The sequence below is a fragment of the Penicillium hordei genome, assembly GCF_028827395.1.
Source record: "Penicillium hordei strain IBT 12815 chromosome Unknown utg000006l_segment0_segment0, whole genome shotgun sequence".
Lineage (NCBI taxonomy): Eukaryota > Fungi > Ascomycota > Eurotiomycetes > Eurotiales > Aspergillaceae > Penicillium > Penicillium hordei.
The window spans coordinates 4,281,218-4,304,556 of record NW_026623147.1 but is presented as its reverse complement, the minus strand read 5'-3'; the positions used below and the strand labels follow the sequence as shown (position 1 = coordinate 4,304,556).

The window sequence follows — 23,339 nt, the reverse complement described above, 5'->3', positions numbered from 1 at the left end:
TAACTTATGGAGTGATCTATAATAAGAGTTAGGCCCCTAGGTCAGACAGCACTTTAGGGACCATAATAATATTATGTCAGGTGACTTGCAAGGGTTAGGCTGCTTTTCAGGTGAAGCAGGGACAAACACTCACGTGAACTGTTCACAGTAACGTCTAAATGGCGCGAATCTCAGACCTCATTCCAGATTCTAAGCTAGAAATATATTTCCTCCCAGACTATACAGCGGAGACAGTCCACAGATTCCAGGAGTCAGACCCAACTTCGGAGCTGCGCCTTGTGACCAGATCAAAGCATGGGCGGCGACAAGAAAAGATTGGAAAGGGTGGGTTTAATGGCGTTCGGCTGGAGAAGTATACCAAAGGTGGGCGGCCGGGCTACAGCCTAAGAGGTTGCAATCCGAGCAATCAAGCAGATTGACATAGATAGGCGATTTGGGCCAGTTGACTACAATCGTCAGCTGGAGGTAATTGCTAAGTTCTCGCATTCTCACGGTAACCCTAAAAGGAAGATCGATTACGGGGATATATAGTGATTGAAGTAGTATAAACGATGCTTTGTCAAGTCATGTGGATGGTACGAAGGGCCTAGCTAGCTCTTTATATCAATGGAGTACCTCGAAATCGGCGACCTTTTCACCTATCTATATATATAGGGTACGCCGGAATATTATATCCGAGAATTTAGGGGTTCATTAAACGACGCAGCGTATATCACTGATATCTAGGCGCTTAGAGTGATTGGTTTTGAGATCTTAAGGAACTTACGTTTGCGACTTCCGTTCGCTCGAAAGTTACAAAGTGTAGCAGCACTTCCCAATCACCATACTTACCAAGCTAGTGTTAGTCAACCAGAAATCGACTTTGTGCTTTCCCTTATATGTATTTAACTTACCCTCATGATCGAAATGACGGCTATATCTGCCATACCAAACGTGTGGATACAATCGCTAATATTCTAACCCCCCGAGTCCACAAGATCTATTAGAAGCGAGCCACAAGTTCTATCTCCACCTACGACAATGACCGAAGAGTTTGCGTCATAGAATAAAAAATCCTCCTTCAGAAGCACCGAATGGTGTCTTCCATGGCATGCCTAGTTCAACCATCACAGTGGATATGTTGAATGCTGCCAAAGGGAAGACTGTTATGACACAAAACGAGAAGGTACATTCTACTCTACAAACTGCTATATCCACCGTTATGCAAGGCCAAGGTAAATTCAACATCTTTGAACTCTATCCCATTGAATCTAAAAGCCAGCACCAGATTGGTGTCTCGCTCTATCACCAGAAACGGTACGAAGAGGTAGAAGCCATGTTTCAACAAGCTCTTCAGGGGCGCGAGAAGACGCTAGGCCATGATCATAAAGACACAGACAAGGTCCGAAGTTGCATGAATAAGGCTCACAGGCGAGCCCTTAGTCTAGAAAGGTTAGAGATGAAGTTCAGGGACTAGTATGGAATGTGGGAGTATGCTGGAAGAACTCTGTATTGCGAGAAGAGAGGAAAGAAACTATCTACGACGCTAGGACTAAATATACTGGGAGCCAGCAGAGTGGTCATATAATCTCGAAAAAGAACCTTCTTAGATAGTCCTGGGAAAAGTCAGATTGCTGCTGTGGATGGAGATGGAGGGATGAAGTGGGAGATTTCTTTGAAGGTAGGGGTATAGAGGTGGATGTATTGGGTTTACAAGCGAATATTCATGGATGTACATGCGTTAGAGAACAATAAACGTCAAGTTGATGAGTGTGACTTTATTATTAGGGTCCGAGAACTAATCGAAGAGTGTTCTAGTTTCAGGACATACTACCTCTGTCCTAATAATACATACCTAGGCATCCAAGTCTCTGCCCCAAGGAAAAACGGCCAAAGAATCAATTCTGATCCACAATTCCGAACCTATTTTTGTGAAGATTATCGTAAAAATTGGCATGACCATTCATTGTCAAGCTCCCAACGCTTGGTATTACTCTTGACGGGGCCTACTAGTAGAGGATCTTTAGCTTGCTCCGATGCAAAAACCCTTCCGACGGTGAAAACTACAATCGGATTTCCAACATATGTTCCTGTTCCGTGGCATTCAAAGTAATTTGTATCTGCGAAAGAAAGGCCACCGGCAATTTGGGAAGCTTCGCGGATGACTATCTCTTGGCCGTCGACACTAGGCCGGATAATGCCACCTGTGCGGCCGTCGGAGTAAACTGTAGTCTTCTGATTATTGCACGTATGGGTGACCCAGTTGAAACGGCCAAAGAAGGCTTTTTTTCAAGTAGATAGTACCAAAGCCTTCTGCTCTAGAGTCAAAGGTAGGACGCCTCAATGAGGTAGATAGTGTATCAAGCTTGTCAAGGGTAAATTGCACGGATCGGCAATCCAATCGGCGGATGTTACAATTGTCGAGTCACAGTCCCGAGGTCGCTAGCACGGATTACGTTGACAGCTAGACGCAAGGCGTACATGGATAATGGACATACAGTGTCGACAGTAAGGCTAGGGATCTAGTTGGAAATCTGCCGGTCTGAGACGTAAGTAGGCTGGAAGGGCTCGCTGATATCAGACATGCTTCGAGGGATGATGATGCCGGTGGATCAACTTACCGGAAGTCAAGACACGAATTTATACACGGCTGGAATATCCACTTGGGTTAGCCTGAGACATAACTGACGCATAAGAGCGATAAAGCAAGCAATTGATGAGATCAAGTGCTACCTGACTCGCATGATTAGATTTGCATTGCGGCTGAGGCTTCGGACTTGTCCGCAGTGCAAAGGGACTGAGCGTGTATATATGTCTCTAGCTTTCAGCAGCATAGTTCTGGGTATAATTATATAGCCTTCTACTATTCCAAACTCCAGGGCTGTTAACAATCTAAATTCATTCTAGCACTAGACTCTACGGATATGTCACAAAATCTTTCATCTCCTTGCAAATTGCGAGTTGCGGTCATCGGCGGCGGAATTTCTGGCCTTGCCACCGCAGCATTTTTACGCAAGTGCCCACAGTACAGTATCACTGTTTATGAGCGGCGAGCTGCAGACTTTAAAGAGACTTCCGCCACATTTGGTCTCCGAGGAAGCGGTATCTCCATCGTGAAGCAGTTAGGCATCACTAAACAGGAGATCAACGGAATTGTTGGGGCCGGTTATAGGATATACAACACTCGGGAAGAGCTGATGAGCAAAGCCCAGCTGGGTAATGGACCAGACGGGGACGGGGATTTGTGGTTTGTGTTCCGTCAGGATTTGAAAGATGCCTTGCTTCGTCGAGCGACGAGCGAGGAAGGAAAGGGAAAGCCGATTCAGGTTATTTACGGTAGTCACATTGTGCGTGTTGACCCTGAAGCCGGGCGTATTCATTTTACAGACCGGGCCTCAGTCGACGTGGACTTGATCATTGGTAAGGATTAGTGGACGAGGCAACGAGGCCAATTGCAATGTTACCGAAAGCTGATGAATAAAACTCTCATCCAGGCGCCGACGGTATCCATTCGAAAGTTCGTACCGCAATGATTCCGCCATCACACCCTCAGCCTGCCCCTTGCGGACTCTCTGTGTATCGTTTTATGATTCCTATGGAAGTCTTCAAGGAGTCAATGGCAGCTGAAGGTCGCATGCCGGATATGTTCAACTACGAGGAGGGATATTTCATCGCCATTGTTGCCGCGGGTGATGAAGGTAACCGCAACGTTGTGATGCTGCCCTGCCGTGGGCATCGGTTTATGAGTGTTGCCTGTGCGGTCCCCGACTCAATCTTGAAGAATCCAGCCCGTCTCGAGTATTCTTGGAATGCCAAGGGTAGCGTGGAGGAGTTGGTGGACAATGTCCGCGGGTTCCCCGAGTGGCTGGGACGCCTATATGGGTAAGTTTTCAGTGCCTGACCGAACGGTTTGTTCTGAAGCTCACAATAAATGTTGAAATAGCCGCATGTCTCAAGTTGAGCTCTTTCAAGTCCGTGATCAGGAGCCCTTGCCTAGTTATGTTAACGGTCGGGCCGTTTTGATCGGGGATGCCGCTCATCCAATGGTCCCATACCAAGGACAGGGAGCTAATCAATGCCTAGAAGATGTGGAAGGGCTCCACACCATCCTTGAGAATCTCTCCAACGGAGACTTGATCCCGGACCAACTGCGGGTTTGGGACAGCATTCGACGACCACGGGCGTCGGCAGTTCAACAAAGCGCGCGTGTATCGCAGTCCAAGATCTCGACCAAGGAGGCGACACAGGCACTCTTGGCGGTGAAGCCCTACGTGAGAATGAAGGATGCACTTGCGGCACGGGGTGCGACTGTAAATAAGTTGAAAATCCAGAGATAGAATGTCGAGTTGAAGCTGTCGATTTGTGTTACTATATTTGTCTGACTTTACATCACTGACTTTCTCTACAGACTAAAGACCACAATCGCGGCACATTCAAGCGCAGTCATCGGGGGATTCGGTCATGCCAAACCAATCCTCCTGGATCGGAGCCGGTTTTCCATCTCAGAATGTCTCATTCTCGTACTCGGCCCCATTTTCAACACCTTCCATATAAATGGGTTTACATTGCAACCGTAGTGCTTTTCGAGGCCGATTGGCTCTCTGTGGCGCTACACCAAATATGAATGCTGATTGTTAGCCCTATCATTTCTCTATATTAATAAGCTCTACCAAGCCATCTTCCTTATTGCCAGCGTTTTCCTGTTGGTTGGTGGTGGTTCCCTGGTGGCTTATTTGAAACCCAGCACGAAAGCGGGAACTATCTATGGGCTTTCAATCCTCGCTGCAGTAGCAAGTGGTCAAGTTATTGCACTTGCTGCCACAGGACAAATCTACTGACAGCAGGCCGTTGAAAATCCGCATTCTACTCTTGCTGGTCGCGGATACTCCTACTCAGAAATTTGGAGTGTGGTAGCCAATACGCAGAGTACATCGTTTAAGGAGCTGGAGGGTACATTGCGGGATCGAGCAATTGATGCCATATCGCAGGCAATGCGGATGACCTTTGTGCTAGTTCCCGTTGCTAGAACCGTTATGTTCGTTGCGGCAATGCTCATGAAATGGGAGAAGCCTTCTGGCTATGGTGTTGCTGTGGGTGGTTAATGGGCTACCGATGTTTCCTTTTTTTTTTTAGCAAATCTGAGGTGGCCTTCGATTGAGACTGGTTGGCGACCACTAGGGTTCTCTGTTCGTTGCTATAGGCGGCTACCTTGGTGTTTCCTAAAATCAAGCACCAGAGCCCCCCAGCTACCTGCAGGTACAAGTCCTTGTCATTTAGAGAGCTGCGGTTATCAGTTTGTTAGAATGAGTCATGCCTAGACGTAAACGTGTCAGGCCCCTAGGCGCAGCTGGACGTCTAAAGTTACGCAAAGCCGGCCGTTTCTGGGCTGATATTCTTACTGTAAACGATTCCAGACTTCACGAAAAACCAAGAAACCCAGGAAAGGTATCAATCCTTGATTCAAGTCAAACCATGGTGGTAAAGAAGTTTTATCAAGATGCACGAACCGCCCTCTCCTGAAAGATCCACTTACGCCAAGTCCAAATGCTAGACAACAATGCAGATCTCTCCTGCTTGGCGTCTGTCTTGGCTTCATCTTCACCGAAGCTGCGGCCGGAGATTGCATTGACATACTAGCATTGAATTTACCCTAGGAAGAGACCAGATATAGTTCAGGGAACATGTACAGTCTGATCTATATGGATAGGCGGCACAATCTCTAGCAGCGAAGGTAAGATATGGGTATGTATGTAATTGCTATTGATGAATGCACCGGCCCCCAAGACCAAGGCCAAGACCAAATCTTTGATTAACTTCCGACATTCACGCAATTTCCGACGCGAGGCCAACGGTTACCTCATTGGTAAGGGATTTCACTCGATATTCTTGCCACATTCCGTGCGAAGACAGAAATCTTGTCTTCATATCGACTTGTAAACGCAACTTCCAACCTCAATTCAGGGTCCATCGAGGTGGAAGTTGAGACCGGGGTCTGATATTGCTATTCTTGGTTGAGCCACTCCCGGTCCATGGCCCATGGGGCGAAACCTTACTACGACGCTAAAGAGGTCGAATTCCTTGCTGATTGGACGATGAGGGTGCGAATTTTTATCAGATGATCTGATAGGAAGTAATTGATGGGAATTCTCTCCATATAATATGATCAACTATCTTCCTCCGGTGCCGGCCTTTTGAATACTTTTCTTCAAGATAGTTGCAAGGTCCCTCCAATTGTCTCTATTCAACTATAATGGAAAAGACAACCGTATCTGATCAGGTCACACCGGCCAATACTAGCCGTGATGCCGAGAAAATGAGGGAATTCAGAGTTCATCAGGGCGTGGAAAATCCACCTGACGACAAGGCAAGCCTGTCTGCTCGAGACTCGAGCGAGTTCCAGGGTGGTGTGCGGCGAGTGAGAGCCATTACATTGGCATGGTCGACTAAGACGCTCATTCTCATGTTCGTTCTGTAAGTCTTGATCTTGATTAACAACTGCCCTCTTACCCCCTTGCCCAGAGTAATAGGAAGTAGAAACTAACGTCCCACCGAAATACAGGCTCTACCTCGTGTCATTTGTAGACGCACTCCTAGGCTCAGTCCAAAGCGCACTAAACCCCTACGTTACATCCTCATTCCACAAACACGGCCTCTTGCCAGTCGTCAGCGTCGTTTCAACTATTCTGGGCGGCTCATCGAAGCTAACCCTAGCCAAGATCATCGACATCTGGGGCCGTGTGGAGGGATTCCTAATTATGCTCCTTTTTGTCACGATCGGGTTGATCATGAAAGCTACATGTACAAGCATGGAGATGTATACCGCAGCACACACTCTATACTGGGTAGGCCACATCGGTCTGACCTACGTTGTGGAAATCATGCTGGCGGATATGACCTCGCTTAAGAACCGGATGATCATGATCGGCCTGAACGGTACACCCGGTATTGCAAGTACCTTTGCAGGCCCGGAAATCGCTAACCTTTTCTACACCAACCTCGACTTTCATTGGGCATTCGGCTCATTCGCTATCATGCAGGTTGGGGTTTGTATTCCCGTGGCCGCGATAATGCTATTTATGCAACGTCGGGCTGAGAAGAGCGGTAGCCTCGAGAAGGTTCGTTCTGGACGTGTCTGGTGGCAGTCTATCGCTCACTATCTCATCGAGTTTGATGGTACATACCCATCCATATATAGAGCTTCTTTTGCATTTGACATGTGGCTAACGAGGTGTAAATTGCCCAGTTATCGGAATCATTTTGATCACAGCCGCATTCTCCCTAATCCTAATCCCATTTAGCATCGCCTCCTACGGCCCCAAGGGATGGGCAAGCGGATACATCATCGCCATGGAAGTGCTCGGCGTAGCGTGCGTGCCCGCATTCTACATCTGGGAGCGATATGGTTCACCAGTACAATTCCTCCCATGGAAGTACCTGAAAGAGCCAACGATGATCGGCTCATCCATGCTGTACGGCGTGATGTTCATCTCCTGCTTGTGAGTGCCTGTCGCTTTCCAGCTGTTACCACCAAAGCCAGCAACACACTAACACCCGCAAATCAGTACCTGGAACAGCTACTTCGGCTCGTACCTACAAGTTGTCAACAGGCTTGACATCACGACAGCCAACTACGTGCTCAACGCTTTCTCCTTGACCTCTTTCATCTTCAGCCCCATCTTCGGCCTGTGAGCACACCCCACCACACCAAACATGTTTCCTATGCAAAGTCTAACAAACCTCCCCTACCTCCCAGAGTAATAAGCTGGACCGGTGACTTCAAATGGACCGCTATGGCAGGTGTCCCAATCTTCCTTTTAGGGACAGCACTTCTGGTCCCATTCCGCGCGCCAGATACACACGTGGGGGTATTAACGATGATTCAAATCCTCGTAGGACTCGGCAGCTGCCTGTTCACTGTGTGCGGACAATTAGCCATAATGGCAATGGTAACACACCAAGAGATCGCAGTGGTGATAGCGATCTGGGGATTGTTCGGGTCGATTGGAGCCGCGGTGGGATCTGCCATTGCCGGCGGGATGTGGAATAATATCCTCGAAAAAGAGTTGTATAACCGGCTGCCGCAGGAGAGTAAGCAACTTTCGGCGAGCATCTTTGCGGATTTGGTGATGCAGATGTCGTATGAGGATGGGACAGGGGAGCGAGATGCTATTGTCGGGGCTTATGCTGATGTTCAGAGGAAGATGGCGATTGTTGGGGTCTGTTTTGTGCCGCTTTGTATTCTTTGTACCTGGTTCTGGAGGAATGTTAATGTCAAGAAGTTGAAGAGGGAGCAGACCTCTGGGAATGTGTGGTAGAGGATTTTTGGGAATTTGGAGATGTGGGTTGTGGTGCATTGAATAGAGATAGAATAGCAAGATGTCAAGAGTTGTATGGAAAATGTCTACTTTACGATTTGAGTGTTGTGTGATATTCTCAATAAAATATTTCATTTGTAGCATGGCTTCAGCCACTACACTTGTATAGATGTGCTGGACTTCGAGTGATCCTATAGTGGGTATATGTACATAGTTTGATAGCATTCAGTCTCCCGTGAGGCCGGACGAACAAGAGTCTTATCCCTGTATGGAGGGTGTGACAGTTGGAGTATGAGCCACCGAGATGAATCTCCCGTGGGCTGATTTGGTACTAAGCATAAGACTTAGATTGTGATGGTGGCTATTGTGTAACCAAACAGACCCACGGGTCCCATGACGACTGTGTCCGGAACAACAGGGAAGTTTATAAACAGCCCAGGAGGCCAATGGGATGCCCAAAACGAGCGATGGCCTTTCAAGGGAGATAAGAGTAGACCAAAATAACATGGTCTCTAAAAGCTAGCTGGCGAGATCATACCGAGATCTCTCAGCCGCCCATAGACTCCTCGGGAACTTCCTGGAACGTCTCTGGGAAGAACCCAGGCGGCGGCCAAATATCCGCTATGGAAGGCGGATGAACCAGTGGCTGCGATCCGCCTAAGCGATCGGGATCGTGGCAGAAAGCCTGGAATGTGCTATCGTCCAAGAATCCGAAGTCCTTCAGACCGGCCTCGCGGTTTGTGGACCATTCAGTGGTGTCCAGGTAAGCGAGGTCTTTGAAGATGGCGTCGATGTTCCCAGACATCATTGGGTTTGAGGTTGTCGAGTCGGGAGTTTGGGGTTGTGGTTGTTGATGCTGTGTGCCATACACGGAATCTGCTCTGCTGCGCGGGGTGATCTTGTCTGGTATGGCTGATTGTACTTCCCTCGGGTGGTGTAATGGCACGTCCATCATGCCTAGATCTGCGTTTTCCATTACGGTGTCTTTTGGGGTCAAAGACCGCCCATCCACTGGCATACTGATGCCAAGGATAGAAGAGGTGTAATCTCCTTCGCCGTTCTGGGGTAGACTGCGAGCTCCGCCTTGGGATTGCATGGGTACACCCGAAAATGGAAGGGCGACTGCCCCGGGGAAAGTGGATGGCCCCCCAACAACATCTTTGGAGTGCTGCCACCTCTCCATGGTAGAAACCAAAGATCCATAGGCCGGCCATGTGGAGGTGAAAGCTGTCGTTTTGTGTCGGAGCTCATCTGCCCACCTAGCAAAGGGGAAGGTGTCCGATGAGTCGGCAGTAGTCCGAAGTCTGAACGCTTGCTCCGCAATTGTGCGAAGACTTAGCTCAAACAGCGGTGGAAGACCGCACATGGAGAAGTTTTCTAAGTGCTGGGTGAGTATAGAGAGCCCTCGGTAGAGGAGCTTCTTGGCCCCCTCTGTGGCCGGGCGCTGTGAACGGTGCAAACCCTGCTCACCCGAAATCAATTGCAAATAGAGCCAAAGCAAGGTGGCTACATAGGTCAGCCCTAGGTAACTCTGATGGGGAAGCAAGGCTGAATGCCGCTCTGGATAGATGCTTTCCGGTCCAATCAGGCGGCATCCCAGAGGTAGACAGTCATCCCATTGCTTAAGCTCCACGACCAATTGCTGCGCAAAGGTGGCTATATTGTATCCCGAAGATATGTGGCGGGAGACCTTGTTGAGAACGCCCGCCAACTCAACTAACCGGTTGAAGCAGCTCAAGGCCAAGAGTGGTCCTCGGCGCGGTGAGTTCTTGCTGCCCTGTGGGGCACCCGTGGGTGGTAAAACGTCCACCCAGGAGTTCCACTCCTCCAATCCATCCTCTTCCAACAGACCTACCGCAGTAAGGTCGCTTGGAGGCATGGCTGGATACCGTGAAAGACGGAAAGACAGCAATGAATCAACTATAAAGCATCCCAAGAAGACCGCCTTACCTTGTCTGAGTTCATCCGACCGCCGGCTGTCGGACACAGTTCCAAGACCCATGGAAATCGCCATGCGCACTGCTTGGCCGCTCAACAGCCAAGCCGCGGTCCAATCTTCCAGGCCCATGTTCACTAAGCTCAGCAGCAGCAATGCCTGAATATGACCATGTTCATGGCGCTCTTTCTCCGTGGGGATGAGGTTTCGCGAGACGGCGTAGTATTCCTTCGCCAGAGCGACTGTTCCAGCGGGACCGGCCCGTGAAATTGTTCGCGATTGAATGATGGTGTAACTCAAAATTGCCCACAGAGCGGCGTGATCGCCGGACCCAGGTGAAGCCGTGGCAACAGAGAAAGGGGCGTTGGCATAAAGGTAAGAAGCGCGAAGAATGTTATGCTTGGCGACCACGGGGAACCATGAATGCGTGATCGCAAAGTAGATATCGAGCAGCTGCGACGTCTGAGGCGGCAACTGCAGCGTATGGGAACTGGGTCCAGCGATACCCCGACCATCCGACTCTTTCGACAATCGAACCCGCTTTACCCCCGGCGATGCGGGAAAGGGCTCAACTACACTCGGAGCACCCGGACCGAGCGGAGTAGAAGTGCGAGCTACTCGAAACCCCCATTGACCGTCGGGGCCATCATCTTGCGGGTTACGCAATCGCTTCCCGGTCGCCGGTCCCGGCGCATCTGAACTAGAAAGCATTTTCTCCAGCGCGCCGAACAGTCGACTCGTTTTCCAAGATTCGTGTAAACTCTCCGAGGTACTATCGTCTGACCACACGGACATCAGTTTCTCGCGGCGACTGGCGGACCCGGCGGTATTTCCTAGCATGGCCAGCATGGTATCCTCAAACCCATCAATGTTGCAGATCGACAGCGCCCACAATTTTTCCAACCCACGGACGTAGCCCTCGGGGAGACCGCGTTTCTTCGCATGGGGGTCATAGGAGCAGGATTGGCCCGATGTCTGACAGGCGGAACAAGTGGGACGAATGCCGTCACATTTATCCTAAGATCGCCGAAACGTTAGATTGTGCAAATGAGATATGCGAGGGAAAAGAGTATGGCCGGACGCGACTCACTTTCTTACTGCGACAGCGATCGCAAGCTCGGGAGACCCTCTTGCGCCGAGGGGCCTTATCTGATCCCTCATCCATGAAGCAGAGTTATTAGCACGGGCTGACGCGCCATGTAGAGGAAATAAGGGGACCAGCAGCTCTAGCTCTGTTTCAATTAGGAGTTCACTGGATCGAATCAAATTGAAAGTAATATAGGCTCGGGCCGTATAAGAAACAGGCCGATACTCGGAATGAGAAGAAGAGTACCGCCAATGGAAAAGTGGAGGAGCAGAGTCTAATGCCAACCATGTAATTAGCCTCCACGGCAAAAGGTCACAGTTGGCCGAAGGAGGATCTCGGACGCGAAGTTCGGGATGTGAAGGCACTCGGAATTATCGGGGGATCCCCACCTCCCCACAGTTATCCCACATCTTTCTGTTTACTGATTGTACAACATTCTGAAGGTACTTTGAATTTGTGTATTGAAGTACTCTGTAACTATAGGACTGCTAGAAATAGATTAGATATCTTTTATTTTCCCTGACGAGTTTAGTAATTGACCAGGCATCCAGGCATCCAGGCATCCAGGCATCCTCTGATGCAACTATTCCTTCTTGCGGAGGTTCTAGTCTCCATGTGCTTCTTTGATTTTGCGATAGATAGCCGCGGTGCTATGCTTTCTCGAGGCTCATTCCGCGGATATACTCCATTTGGATATAGAGCCTGTCATCATGATAGTGGGTGGTGAAGGCTTTGGGGATAGGAATTGACGTGTGCTCAGCGATGTATCTCAAGGCTTCTAGCTCCGGCATATGACAAGACCCTTTGATAATTCTACCAGAGCTGATTTGGACACCATGCGGCCCGAGTTTGTCTGCCGCAAAGAGTTTCTTGCCAATCCATAACCGGAGCGGAAAGAAGATAAGAGGTTGGGGGTTTTCTCTCATTCGCCATGACTCTTCTGGTTCAGCAAATGATTTCCTGTGTGTGACTGAGGTATTGCACTTCGACGTCTATATCTCACTTGAAACAGCTAAATGTAAAGGGATCTATAAAAACAGAGTGTCTCAACCTTCCAGCTTCCGGTAAATGATCCCAGATCTGGTGGAAAAGCCTTTTGCCGGGATCTGGCCGGCAACTTAGCAGATCCTCTCATTCCGGGGGACATTTGTCGTTTGAACATTATCATCTGGGGTATTGATCTACTAATATACTTAGGGTTTAGACCATTTCTATACTACATTGCCCTATCGATTATTCACGAAGTCCCGCTCATCTCTTCTCAATATCCCACATTCGATCTCTGGATGCGATTCTATGCCTTGAGTGCTTCTGATCATGGCGCTCGTTCCCTCGACATAGACCCCAATTGATTCATCGTCTCTCACCATGCTCGATCCTCAACCCTCCATTCCTCCCATGGCCGACGCCAAGTCCGACATCCCCGCATATACCACCAAGGAATCCTCTCCCATGCTCCGCCCGGAGTCCGCCCCTCGCACCTTTGCTCCCAATGCATCCCTCGTCCTAATCGGCATCCGCGGATGCGGCAAGCGCTCGCTAGGCTTCGTCGCCGCGACCGCGCTGAAGCGACGCTTCATTACCGAAGATCACTACTTTCGAGAAGTCACGGGCGTCACGCGACAGGAATACCTCAAGCGGTATGGCGGCCAGGAATTCCAGCGCCGGGACATCGAAGTCCTGAAGATGATGCTGGATAACCATCGCACGGGCTGCGTCATGGAGTGCGGGCTGGCCAGTTTGACGCGACCAGTGCAGGATCATCTGCGTCGTTATGCCCGGTCCAACCCCGTCGTCCATCTGCTGCGCGATATCGATCACATTCAGCAATTGCTTGGTTTGGAGGACCAGGCAGTGCGGCTGTTCCGCGAGGGCGACCCGATGCACCGGATGTGTTCGAATTTCGAATTCTATAATCTTGAAGACCGGACGCGTGCGTTGGACGATGGGAGCCCAGATCGCCGGTCTGCGGATTATTCTTTCAAGTTGCAAGAGGTGAAAGAGGATTTCACGCGGTTTGTGCAGTTCATTACTGGACTCGATGTGAACTGTTCGAGCTATGACTCGCCGTTCGTTCTGCTAGAGACGCCACCAGAACTACGCTCTTTCACCCATGCGATCTTCGTGCGATCTTCAGACCTAATCGCCGACAATGTCAACCTGACTGAGCTCGAGTCTGGTGGAGATGCTATCGAGCTGTGTATCGATCGCTGGAACCCAGATATGGCAGCCACTGTCAGAAAACAGGTCGCTGTCCTGCGTCGAAATGCGCGGACGCCTGTGATTCTCTCCGTTGACACCTCCTCCACCGGCATCGGTTCCCCGGAACCAGCCACCTCTTCTTCTCGGTCTTACTTTGATATACTCGAGCATGCTCTACGCCTGGGTGTAGAATATCTTGTTGTGGACCTGACCCAAGACCGATCCCGGCTGGCTGGGACTATCAAAGGTCGTGGGAATACCAAAATCATCGGCCAGCAGGTCTTTGAACCATCTTCCCCCACTACATGGGAGAGCGCAGGTTGCGTCGACATCTATAATGAAGCTGAAAAGCTCGGCTGTCAGCTCGTCCGCCTCCTCCGGGTCGCAACGAAGCGCGAGGAAAATGCCGCTGTGGTTGAATTCTCCAGTAAAATCCGATCGCTCCCGGGAGATCACCCACCGCTAATCGCCTATAATATTGGCGCCCTGGGTCGCACCTCACAAGTGTTCAACTCGATCCTCACTGCAGTAACACACCCTGCGATCACCCAGTCCACAGAGAATAAACACGACCCGCAAATAACCTCTCGCGACGCCGTCCACGCACTCTTCCAGAGTTACGTGCTCGACCCGCTCAAGTTCTACATCTACGGAGAGAACGTCACCTACAGTCTATCCCCGGCAATGCACAATGCCGCACACCAACACTGCGGTATGGGCCACACCTACAGCATCCCCGACTCACCCTCTCTCGCAGTCTTAGACCGACTGGGCCGAGATCCGCACTTCGGGGGATCCAGCGTCGTGCAGCCATGGCGCGTACAGGTATACGAAAAGCTCGCTTCGAAGAGCCGACACGCCGAAGCCATCGGGGCAATCAACACGATCATGCCGCTCCGTGGACACGCAGACGGAACAATGTTCCCGCTCCAAGAACAAGCCAGCCGACGCAACCAAGCCGGGCGTGTGCTGGGTTGGTACGGCGAGAACACTGACTGGGTCGGGATAATGACGTGCATAAGGCGACATCTCTCGCCGCGTAACGCAATCAGCGCGAAAACGACAGGCCTAGTCATTGGTGCGGGTGGTATGGCACGGGCCGCCATCTATGCCATGCTCCGACTTGGGTGTCGGAAAATCTTCATCTACAACCGCACGCAGTCGCGTGCCGAGGAAGTCGCGCGCCATTTCAACTCCTGGGCATCGTCGCAGGTGGACTCGGCTGAGGTGGTTTGTGTCTTGCAGTCGCTTCGAGAAGACTGGCCGGCGGATGCTGCTCAGCCTAGTCTCGTTGCGTCTTGTGTACCGGCTGATCCAGACCGAGATGAACCACCGGCGAACTTTGAGATGCCCGTGCAGTGGCTTGGGAGTCCTACAGGAGGTGTGGTACTCGAGGTGAGCTTTTTCTTTCCACCGGGATGTGTGTGCTTCTTGTCACACGTACTAATTGGATATAGTTGGCCTATAAACCCCTCGATACACCACTTTTACGACAAATGCGCCGAGTCCGGAGCGAGACTGGGCGACCTTGGGTCTTGTCTGACGGATTGGAGAATGTAACCGAACAGGGCATTGCTCAGTTTGAGTTGATGACAGGTCGCAAAGCACCTCGGCGGCTTATGACCTATGAGGTTCTACACAATTATGTGGGTGACAGTGGGCGTTTTGACGAGAGGACTATTCAGGCTCGTTTGGATGGTGTTGGGTCTCCGGTAACTCGGGAAAAGGAGTAAAGGAACTTTTGGTATGGCTGCAATCTTTCCTGACTTGTTTGGTTAGTTTTGTATATATATAGTTGATATATATATTTGTGTATATAAAAACAATCTCAAAACATCGATTAAGGCCAATCGCCACGTGAACGTGTGCCGATAACACGCTCCTATCGGCACACCGCCCGACCAACATCTGGGCTTTCTTTTGTTTGGATCTCCTCGTCAGCTTCACTTCACTCGAAGACTTCCCTCGAGGTTTCCTTGCGTTCCTAGCCATCTATAATATATTCAAATTGGCTTGAATACATACGGCATACCACCAATGCCAGGGTTCTCGCCCGAGCAGACCGACTCGATAACGGCAACATGGAAGAAACGCAAGTGGGACCATGAGGAGCCTAAGACTCTAACACGTCCGTAAGTCTAACGATGTTTCTCTCGGGGTCGATGGATAGACTAACATGATCACCAGAACAACATATATCCCATCCTGCCGAGTCGATCGGCCCGAATACGACGGTGGCTGCTCACTGCCTCTATCACGACACCCAGACGGAACAGACATCTCCTTCCGACCACGATGTCTCCCTCGCAAGCGCCGACATGTCCAAAGCCCTTATCTTACACTGCCATCCCACCAGCACCAGCATCAACATCAACACCAAAGCCAACAGCAACAGTCCCCAACCCACCTGTCCCCAAACGTCTATGGCACCCTGAACCAAGACCCATACTCACCCCCGGTCTCCCCAAAAACCCTCGTCCCATTGCACTACCCAACTCAACAATCCGCCTCCCCTTCCGCGCTCCGTCCCTGCCATATCTGTCATCGCCGCCCAACAACCCGCCAAGTCCTCGACGCCTACGCAGACTGTGATCTCTGCCACGAACGGGCATGCTTCATCTGTCTCCGACAATGCGACAGCGCATCCTGCGGTGGGACAGTCGGTCTTCCAGAAGTGCATATGCACATTCATACGAGCTCAACCGACGACGCCAGCTACGATACTAGCGAGGCACCGAGGAGGAAAATCTGCTCTGGCTGCGCTGTGGAGGAAGTCACCGAGACCGGAGCGGAGATTGTGCGCTGTCTTGACTGTGTCCGTGGTGTGGGATCGTGGGCTGCGGCGACTATTCCGTCTGATTGGGCTTTGAATGATATGCGACATGAGGATATGACTGAGTGAGGGTTATATATGGAGTTGATATACTCGCCTCTATGGGAATTGAGGGGGGATATGACAGAATGACACACATGAAACTATGGTATAACCTTCTTTACGACCTCAAGGTTGTTACTGCTGCTCCTTGTGGAGTGGTTTTTTTTTCGGAGTTTTATATTGGGACTGGACTGGACTGGAGGGATCGAGGTGGATTTCCTTTTGGCATTTATCCTGGACATGCAGCATGGCGAATTAGTGATCTTTATTTCTTATTGATATATCCTAGCATATAGTATAATGATAACAACTTGTATAATCTTACTCCAACTCTATGTGCATGTAAGACTCGACTGCGCTCAGTTTACATCTAAAGGTGAAAACAAACCAAGGGAAAATGGATCAAAGTAAGAGTAATAGTATAGAAAGAAGCATCTATATACCAACCAATGCCTCCTATAGTCCTATAAGTAAAAGGGTAATGCCTATATATACTGTCCAGGTGGGACATGGCTGAGGGGGGTAAAGCCCTTCAGTCTTGTGCGCATCTGGGGAGAAAATTTCAAAACTGCCCCCAAAAAAAAACTCCCCCAAAAAAATCAAAAAATCAAAAAAATCCTACATCTCCCGGTCCTCGCGCGAGATATTCTCTATCGGAGCTTGCGCGTGCGTTTCAGCGGCGAAGCATCCATATTTCATGAGTAAAGTGAAAATGGGACTATGAGCAAATCACTCCAAGCCCAACCCGTATCTTGAAGGAGACCGCCCCCCTCTGCTGTCATTTTTTTATTATTTACAATTGAATATCTAATGGTATATATGTAAGAGTACGTAGTCTAAACTATAGGATCGACCCTTATTCATTACACATATGTGCACGCTAGGGAGCTTCCTGGCAATCCAATTGGATAAAATCAGTTTCAGAAGATTTATATTCCTCTTTGTCTTGTCAGACTGTCATCTTAGTAGCGCCATAGACTGGAGGCTGATACTAGAACAGATATAGAGAAACACTGATTAAATTCATTGATGCCATGCTAGAAAGAAAGACCATAGAACAGAGAAATATGGTAAGGGTATAACCAAAATGAAACCCCCATGCTCATCCACATGCAAACCTACTTCTTCCCAATCCCACTCTCAATATCAACCTCAACCCTCAATCCGTCCAGTTACTCTACCTACCAAACCTCATCTGGGCTCCAGCAAAGTGCCAAAGACCACGCATATACCCCTGATACTCCACCGCCTCTCCATCTCCACTAAGTCCATGACTGCGTCCACCGGTACAATACATCTCCGTCAACCTCAACTGCCAAGGCGGATACCCATCGAGTTTAAGGAACGGACCAAAAACAAGCAACAGATCTGGCTCGGGTTTAAGCACCGTATCTGGTAGCGTGGGATCCATAGATAGTGGCTGCGTAGTGATTTCGCTGATCTCCGCGTCGACCAACTCCGGGGTGATATCCTCTGGGGAGAGCTTGCCATTCTGGCTCATCTCCGCCAAGGTCTTGGTTAGGTCAACGAGAGTCTCGCGGCCGTCCGTTGAGGACAGGAGGAGGATTGTCAGGGTTTGGGGTTGGGTGGTGGTGTCGGTAGTTTTGGAAATGGGGGCACTGCGGTGGACTGGGTGGTGAGGGGCGTAGACTTGGAGAATTGGTTGGTGGCTTGGAGTGCCGTAGTAAGAGGCGAGTTTGGTGGTGATTATTTGGTGGAGGGCTGGGATACATGATTTTAGGACACCTAGATAGAGGGTTAATATTATTGTATACTATATCCTGCATACCCTGGATAGTGGATAGTAGAGAAGATATCTTCATACCAGACTTCTCATATACACTGAGCTGGGAAATCCCCGAGCATGAACTCCAGGCCGCCAATTCAGCAACCTCATCCATCAACACCGCAAGAGCGTCATCTTCCTTCCGCAGCGTGAGAATCGTACTTAGATGCTGCGGTAAACGCTTCAGATTCTTCACATCTTTCCGGATCAGCTCGGGGGTGCGGTGGTGGTGATAGACGATTGCGAAAATGCGGTCGACGACGGCGTGGTACGCCTGCAGGAGACGGACAACGATGCCGAAGATAATATGCGTAAAGGCATAGGTGAGGTAGTGTGTTTGCGATTTGAGGAATGACCGGACGGGCGTTTTGCGTGTCTTGCGGCGCTCGCTGGCAGTCGGTTGCGCTGGTTTCTGTGGTAGCTCCGTGGGGTCGGGGAGATAGCTCTTGAGAAGGGCTTCGCGCTCTTCTACGCTGAGTTTTGTACCGCGGGCGCGTAGGTCATCGCGCAGGATCTCGCGATCTCGTTTGGAGACCATTGTTGTGGTGGGTGAAGGAGGGAAGTGGAGATGTGGATGTTCTGGTAGGGATTGATGAACATCCGTATACTAGTAACTAATTGATCAAAGGTTCTTATTCTGGCTATTTTCGAAGCAGGTTGAAGTATTTAAGTTATTTCTTTTCTTTTTTTGCTATTTCTATTAATATACCGAGTTCAGCTTCGACCAAATTATCTCTCTGCCTAATATTGGAGTATACGTACAGTATAGACGTACATAGAAAAATAGATGTGCGTGGCAGTAAACCTCCCCGAACCAAATCCGTCTCCCCTCAGCTTTCCCCGGATTCCTTCCCTTCAATTACACCCAGTCTAAGGAAGAGGAGACACCATTGTCCAGCTCTGAAGGTAGCTCATGTCTGTCCACTATCAATCATGATGGACAATGCATCCATCACCACGAACCCTGCCCGCACCATCTTCCCCCAAGGGCCCAGTTTCACCCTCGAAGACTTCTCCAGTCGGGACTTCATTGTCAAGGAGTTCATTGAAGCTCTCTCCGACACGGCCATCTCTAGCCGTCGTTCGCTAGCCGGTACTGGCGCCGCTGCCAACCAACCCTTCGACCCCAAACCCCTCATCCGCACCTTCGAAAGCGCCCAACGTCGCCTGAGCGAGCTCTCCGGAGACCTCGAGCTCCGCGAAAATGAACTTTCCGCAGCTGTCCGTCGCGCAGAAGCGCAACACGGCCAGAACCTCAACACCCTCGGTCAGAAGCTCCGCCACACCATTGAAAACTTTCAACAGCTTGACACGTCTCTAAATGCCCCCGGCCGCGAGAATCCAGCAGGGACGGGGAACATGGCAGTCGAGACAGGAAAGCGCTTAGAGGAGCTAGACCGACAGCGACGACGAGCTCTGGACGCACATTTCCTCATCCAATGCTGGGACGGTGTGTGCAATCGGGGCGAGATCTCACTACTAGAGGGCCTGCGGCGATCTGGCACAGGAGAGGCCAAGGTGCGCTCCGCACACATTGCGCGCCAACTGCTGCGCATTAGTCAACGACTAGACCCCCAGAGCTGGCAGGAACATCGGGCTCGCTCAAATGGTCGGTACGGGAATAGCTCTTCATCTGAGGATCTCAGCGAGAACAGCACGCCGCGGCGGAACACGCGAGAGATTATTGAAAAGTTCTCCGAGACGCTGGAGAAGGACTTGTTGAAGCAGTTTGACGATTTCTATCGCAAGGCCAACTTTGACGGTATGAGGGATTGCGCGACTGTGTTGCAGGATTTCAATGGCGGTGCTAGTGTTATTGCCTTGTTCGTCAACCAGCATCAGTTCTTTATTGAGCGCAGCCAGCTGGTGACGGAGGAAGTCAGTGGCGATCCGGAGTCATGGGAGAAACTGGCTGATCCGGACGCGGAGCTTCCTGGCGTTGATTCCTGTCTCCAGTCGTTGGTCGATGAAGTAAAGGTTGTGGTTCAGGAGGAGTCTGCGATTATTCGGCGGGCCTTCCCCTACTACGAGCAAGTCCTGGGCAAGTTCTTACAGCGGGTCTTTCAACAATCTATCCAACAGCGGCTGGAAATGGTGTTGGAAAAAGCGGCCGGTGTATCGTCGCTAGCGTTCCTCCGTTGTCTACAAAGCTCCCGTGGTTATATCAGTGCCTTGATTGAAGATTTGAAGTCGCACGGGCTGACCGAGCATCCGGAGCCCGTTTCTTCTCAAACAGCCGTGTTGCTAGATCAGCAGCTGGAGGAGCTTTTTGTTCCTTATTTCGTTGGATCGTCTTACATCGAACGGGAGAAGCGGACATTAGAAGAACTTTTCAACGCGGTCTTGTTCAGGTTCACCTCCTACCATGCCCGCCGCAAGAAGGCGGCAACAACTTTCATGGCCTCGTTATCCCGGGCTGGATCCGAACTCCTTTCGACTACGCGCGATGCATTTATCAGCCGATTGGACTCACCAGAGGTCTCACCTATCCAGCGAAAAGTTCTGCTTAGCGTAGCCAAGATAGGCGATACGCTGGAGACCACTCGATTGACCGAGATCAAGCTCACAGAAGAAGATGGACAGCCCAATCTCGGCGACGCTAAGCGGATGCTGAAGTGGCTCGCCGAAGCCGTAGGCCGAGGACTCGAGCTTAGCGTCAACAGCGACACACCCAAAGATGTCTCCGCCTTGCTCGGCCTGCTTCTCCTGGCAATGGGAGAGGGATACGTGGATGTCTGTCTAGATGCCGCTCTGGAAGCGGCTACGTCGCAGGAATCCGCTAAGGCCGAGCCCGACTTCTCCTACCTCTTCTCAGCTCGCACTACGATCAGTATCACCACATTGATGGTGATGTGCATCCATGCGGTCCTTCTCCCTCTATCAGCCGCGAGTATTACCACTCGCCGGGATATGGAGAAACGCACCAGCCAAACCACCTCGCGCATCGAGGACAAAATCAACAGTATCGAGCAGAAAACCATTGACGCCACATTCGCCTGGGTTAGCAGATTGCTATCTGGTCAGAAGAAGAATGATTTCCGTCCCAGGGAGAGTGATAACACCGCCTGGTTAGAGATGCTACAGACTCCAGTACGTTCCATGTAACATCCACTCCCATCAAGAATCCTACTAATCCCAGCAGACCTGCGCCTCAATCACCTCGTTCCTAACCCGTCTCCACAACATTGCACGCACCTCTCTCCCATCCAGCGGCGCCAACGTGCGCCAAGTGCTGACCGAGATAGCCCTTGGAATTCGCGGTCTCCTCCTCGAACACTTCAAACGGTTCTCCGTCAGTGGACCTGGCGGGCTAATGGTAACCAAAGACATGACGCAATATGCAGACCTCTTCAGGTCCTGGGACATCGATGATGAGACCAAGGGCCCCGGTGGCGCGCTGGACGTGCTACTGGAAGTCGGCAGTCTATTCGTGATTGGACCCGAGGCTCTCCGCGAACGAATCCGTGGTGGTGCTGCCAGCGGTACGACTGGCGGATCTGGGGGCTCAGGACGCAATACTACCCAGGAGGGTAAGTTGAGTGTGCAAGAGGTGCGGGCTTATGTCTCGCGTCGTGAGGACTCCAATACTTTTGCTATGCAGCAGGTTCTCAATGCATTGTGAGGGGCAGATCTTGGTCTGGGATGTTTATACCCTGTTGTTTTTGATTTGGTGGGAGCGTATTGTTTCTACTAGGGGATACATAGACCGGCGTAATGATAATGCATTGGTACTTGGCTGTTTTGATATATTGCATTTCTATTCTTGTTCTATGATTGCCTTTGTGAACATCTAAATCTTCCTGTATGTTGTGTAGCACCGTTCAGGCACCGATGTGATGGACTCTCTCGCGTGTTACGCGTTGCATGGCGTCTTCCGGAAGAGTCTGCATAGAAAATCAGGTACATGCCCCCTCCCCAGAGGCCATAAATCCCCTTCCTTCTTTTTTTTCTCTCTCAGATTCCCTTCCATCGTTCCTCTCTCACAGCCTTCTGTAACATTCGGCTACACAAAATTCTCGTTGGTATTTCTGGGTGTTGGCATTTTATTGTAACGCCCAATGCAGAACCCTGTTGCTGGCGGATGTCGATGCATGACTCAAAACACCCCGCTGCTAGTTCTATGCATAGTTTTTTTTTTCATCTACGACAACAGTCTATGTAGCAGAGCTACACCTCTCGTGTCCCGCGCCGTAACGCAAAAGCCGGGTGTTGACATAGCATCATGATATCAACTAGCCGACAACGCAAAAAGCCGTTGCTGGTCGGTTCATGATGCGAGGTTCATCCTCAATCAATCGGCGATCATTTATATCACGCGTTTATATTTGATATCTATGACGATGACCCGTCACAGGTGAATGTGTTCGATGAAGTTGAGCATCTTTATGGTCAAGAGGCTATATCCCAAGCTTTGCCAAAGTATGTATAGCCTTGATTTGTCTCCATTCCTCTTCCGAGTAATTGTTACTAACGCTTCTTCTCTATTAAGGACAAATAGAGAGAACCCCCTCCCAAGAAGGCAGACCTCGGGCTAAAGGATTCACAAGATAGCCTTACCAAGGACTGGAAGGGGACATGGCCTAGCGACGCGGACAAACAATATGGCTGGGTTGAGTCGTCATCGAAACTCATCTTCAATCTCCGCTACTCAGATCGAAGTCAGGAAAGTGGTCAAGATCGTTGGATCTTCAAATCGTCCACTATGCCCCGCGTCCATACCTGTTCCGCGGATGGCCTCATAAATCATCTTCAAGATGGCCACAACTCAATATAGTCGAGCCGGGACACTTTCTATGAAGTCTTGGACAATAACCAAGGCAAAGACTTTTATCTGTTGAGGCCCATCGACGCATCCATAGGACACATTCGTCTTCCTGGAAGGAATTATACTAGGTCTTACCCATTCTTATTCTTGAATGCATATCTGTTGGTCCCTCCCTGCCACTATATATGTTTATCCATATATATGAGTCACAACATGGCGTCTCATACGTTGGTGTCCCCCCTCTATCACCACATTAGTACGAACTAGCTGACCAATGTCACAGCAAATATATCCTCGAGCTGGTCATACATTTTCCCAGCCAAGGCTTTAATATCTGCTTGTGAGCTGGCAGAAAGAAATGCTCTCTTTGCCCTAGCAACCAGCATGTCGGATG

General features: G+C 50.3%; 8 protein-coding genes across 8 annotated transcripts; 6 read left to right on the top strand and 2 right to left on the bottom strand.

Annotated features, from left to right (window-relative positions):
- Window positions 1–1,020: 1,020 nt before the first annotated feature.
- On the top strand, window positions 1,021–1,381 carry N7537_012224 (tetratricopeptide repeat protein; the record flags this gene model as incomplete). Its single annotated transcript, XM_056903278.1, is given in 2 exon segments — window positions 1,021–1,031; window positions 1,045–1,381. Coding segments are annotated over 2 exon segments (348 nt in total), but the record flags the coding sequence as incomplete, so codon positions are not given.
- A 1,522-nt stretch (window positions 1,382–2,903) lies between these two features.
- Window positions 2,904–5,081, top strand: N7537_012223 (uncharacterized protein; the record flags this gene model as incomplete). Its single annotated transcript, XM_056903277.1, has 4 exons — window positions 2,904–3,399; window positions 3,474–3,861; window positions 3,923–4,289; window positions 4,821–5,081. The coding sequence occupies 4 exons, from the start codon at window positions 2,904–2,906 to the stop codon at window positions 5,079–5,081; spliced, it is 1,512 nt and encodes a 503-aa protein (XP_056748564.1).
- A 1,148-nt stretch (window positions 5,082–6,229) lies between these two features.
- Window positions 6,230–8,294, top strand: N7537_012222 (uncharacterized protein; the record flags this gene model as incomplete). Its single annotated transcript, XM_056903276.1, has 5 exons — window positions 6,230–6,450; window positions 6,539–7,152; window positions 7,223–7,475; window positions 7,542–7,664; window positions 7,733–8,294. The coding sequence occupies 5 exons, from the start codon at window positions 6,230–6,232 to the stop codon at window positions 8,292–8,294; spliced, it is 1,773 nt and encodes a 590-aa protein (XP_056748563.1).
- Window positions 8,295–8,841: 547 nt separating this feature from the next.
- Window positions 8,842–11,395, bottom strand: N7537_012221 (putative C6 transcription factor; the record flags this gene model as incomplete). The annotated part of the gene is made up of 2 exons (XM_056903275.1): window positions 8,842–11,247; window positions 11,321–11,395. 2 exons carry the CDS (start codon window positions 11,393–11,395, stop codon window positions 8,842–8,844), a joined length of 2,481 nt encoding a protein of 826 aa, XP_056748562.1.
- Window positions 11,396–12,685: 1,290 nt separating this feature from the next.
- Window positions 12,686–15,252, top strand: N7537_012220 (repressor protein; the record flags this gene model as incomplete). The annotated part of the gene is made up of 2 exons (XM_056903274.1): window positions 12,686–14,914; window positions 14,977–15,252. 2 exons carry the CDS (start codon window positions 12,686–12,688, stop codon window positions 15,250–15,252), a joined length of 2,505 nt encoding a protein of 834 aa, XP_056748561.1.
- Window positions 15,253–15,556: 304 nt separating this feature from the next.
- N7537_012219 (uncharacterized protein) lies at window positions 15,557–16,421 on the top strand (the record flags this gene model as incomplete). Its single annotated transcript, XM_056903273.1, has 2 exons — window positions 15,557–15,651; window positions 15,707–16,421. 2 exons carry the CDS (start codon window positions 15,557–15,559, stop codon window positions 16,419–16,421), a joined length of 810 nt encoding a protein of 269 aa, XP_056748560.1.
- A 1,150-nt stretch (window positions 16,422–17,571) lies between these two features.
- N7537_012218 (ditrans,polycis-polyprenyl diphosphate synthase) lies at window positions 17,572–18,718 on the bottom strand (the record flags this gene model as incomplete). The annotated part of the gene is made up of 2 exons (XM_056903272.1): window positions 17,572–18,140; window positions 18,220–18,718. The coding sequence occupies 2 exons, from the start codon at window positions 18,716–18,718 to the stop codon at window positions 17,572–17,574; spliced, it is 1,068 nt and encodes a 355-aa protein (XP_056748559.1).
- Window positions 18,719–19,113: 395 nt separating this feature from the next.
- N7537_012217 (exocyst subunit SEC10) lies at window positions 19,114–21,802 on the top strand (the record flags this gene model as incomplete). The annotated part of the gene is made up of 2 exons (XM_056903271.1): window positions 19,114–21,270; window positions 21,323–21,802. 2 exons carry the CDS (start codon window positions 19,114–19,116, stop codon window positions 21,800–21,802), a joined length of 2,637 nt encoding a protein of 878 aa, XP_056748558.1.
- Between the last annotated feature and the right edge of the window lie 1,537 nt (window positions 21,803–23,339).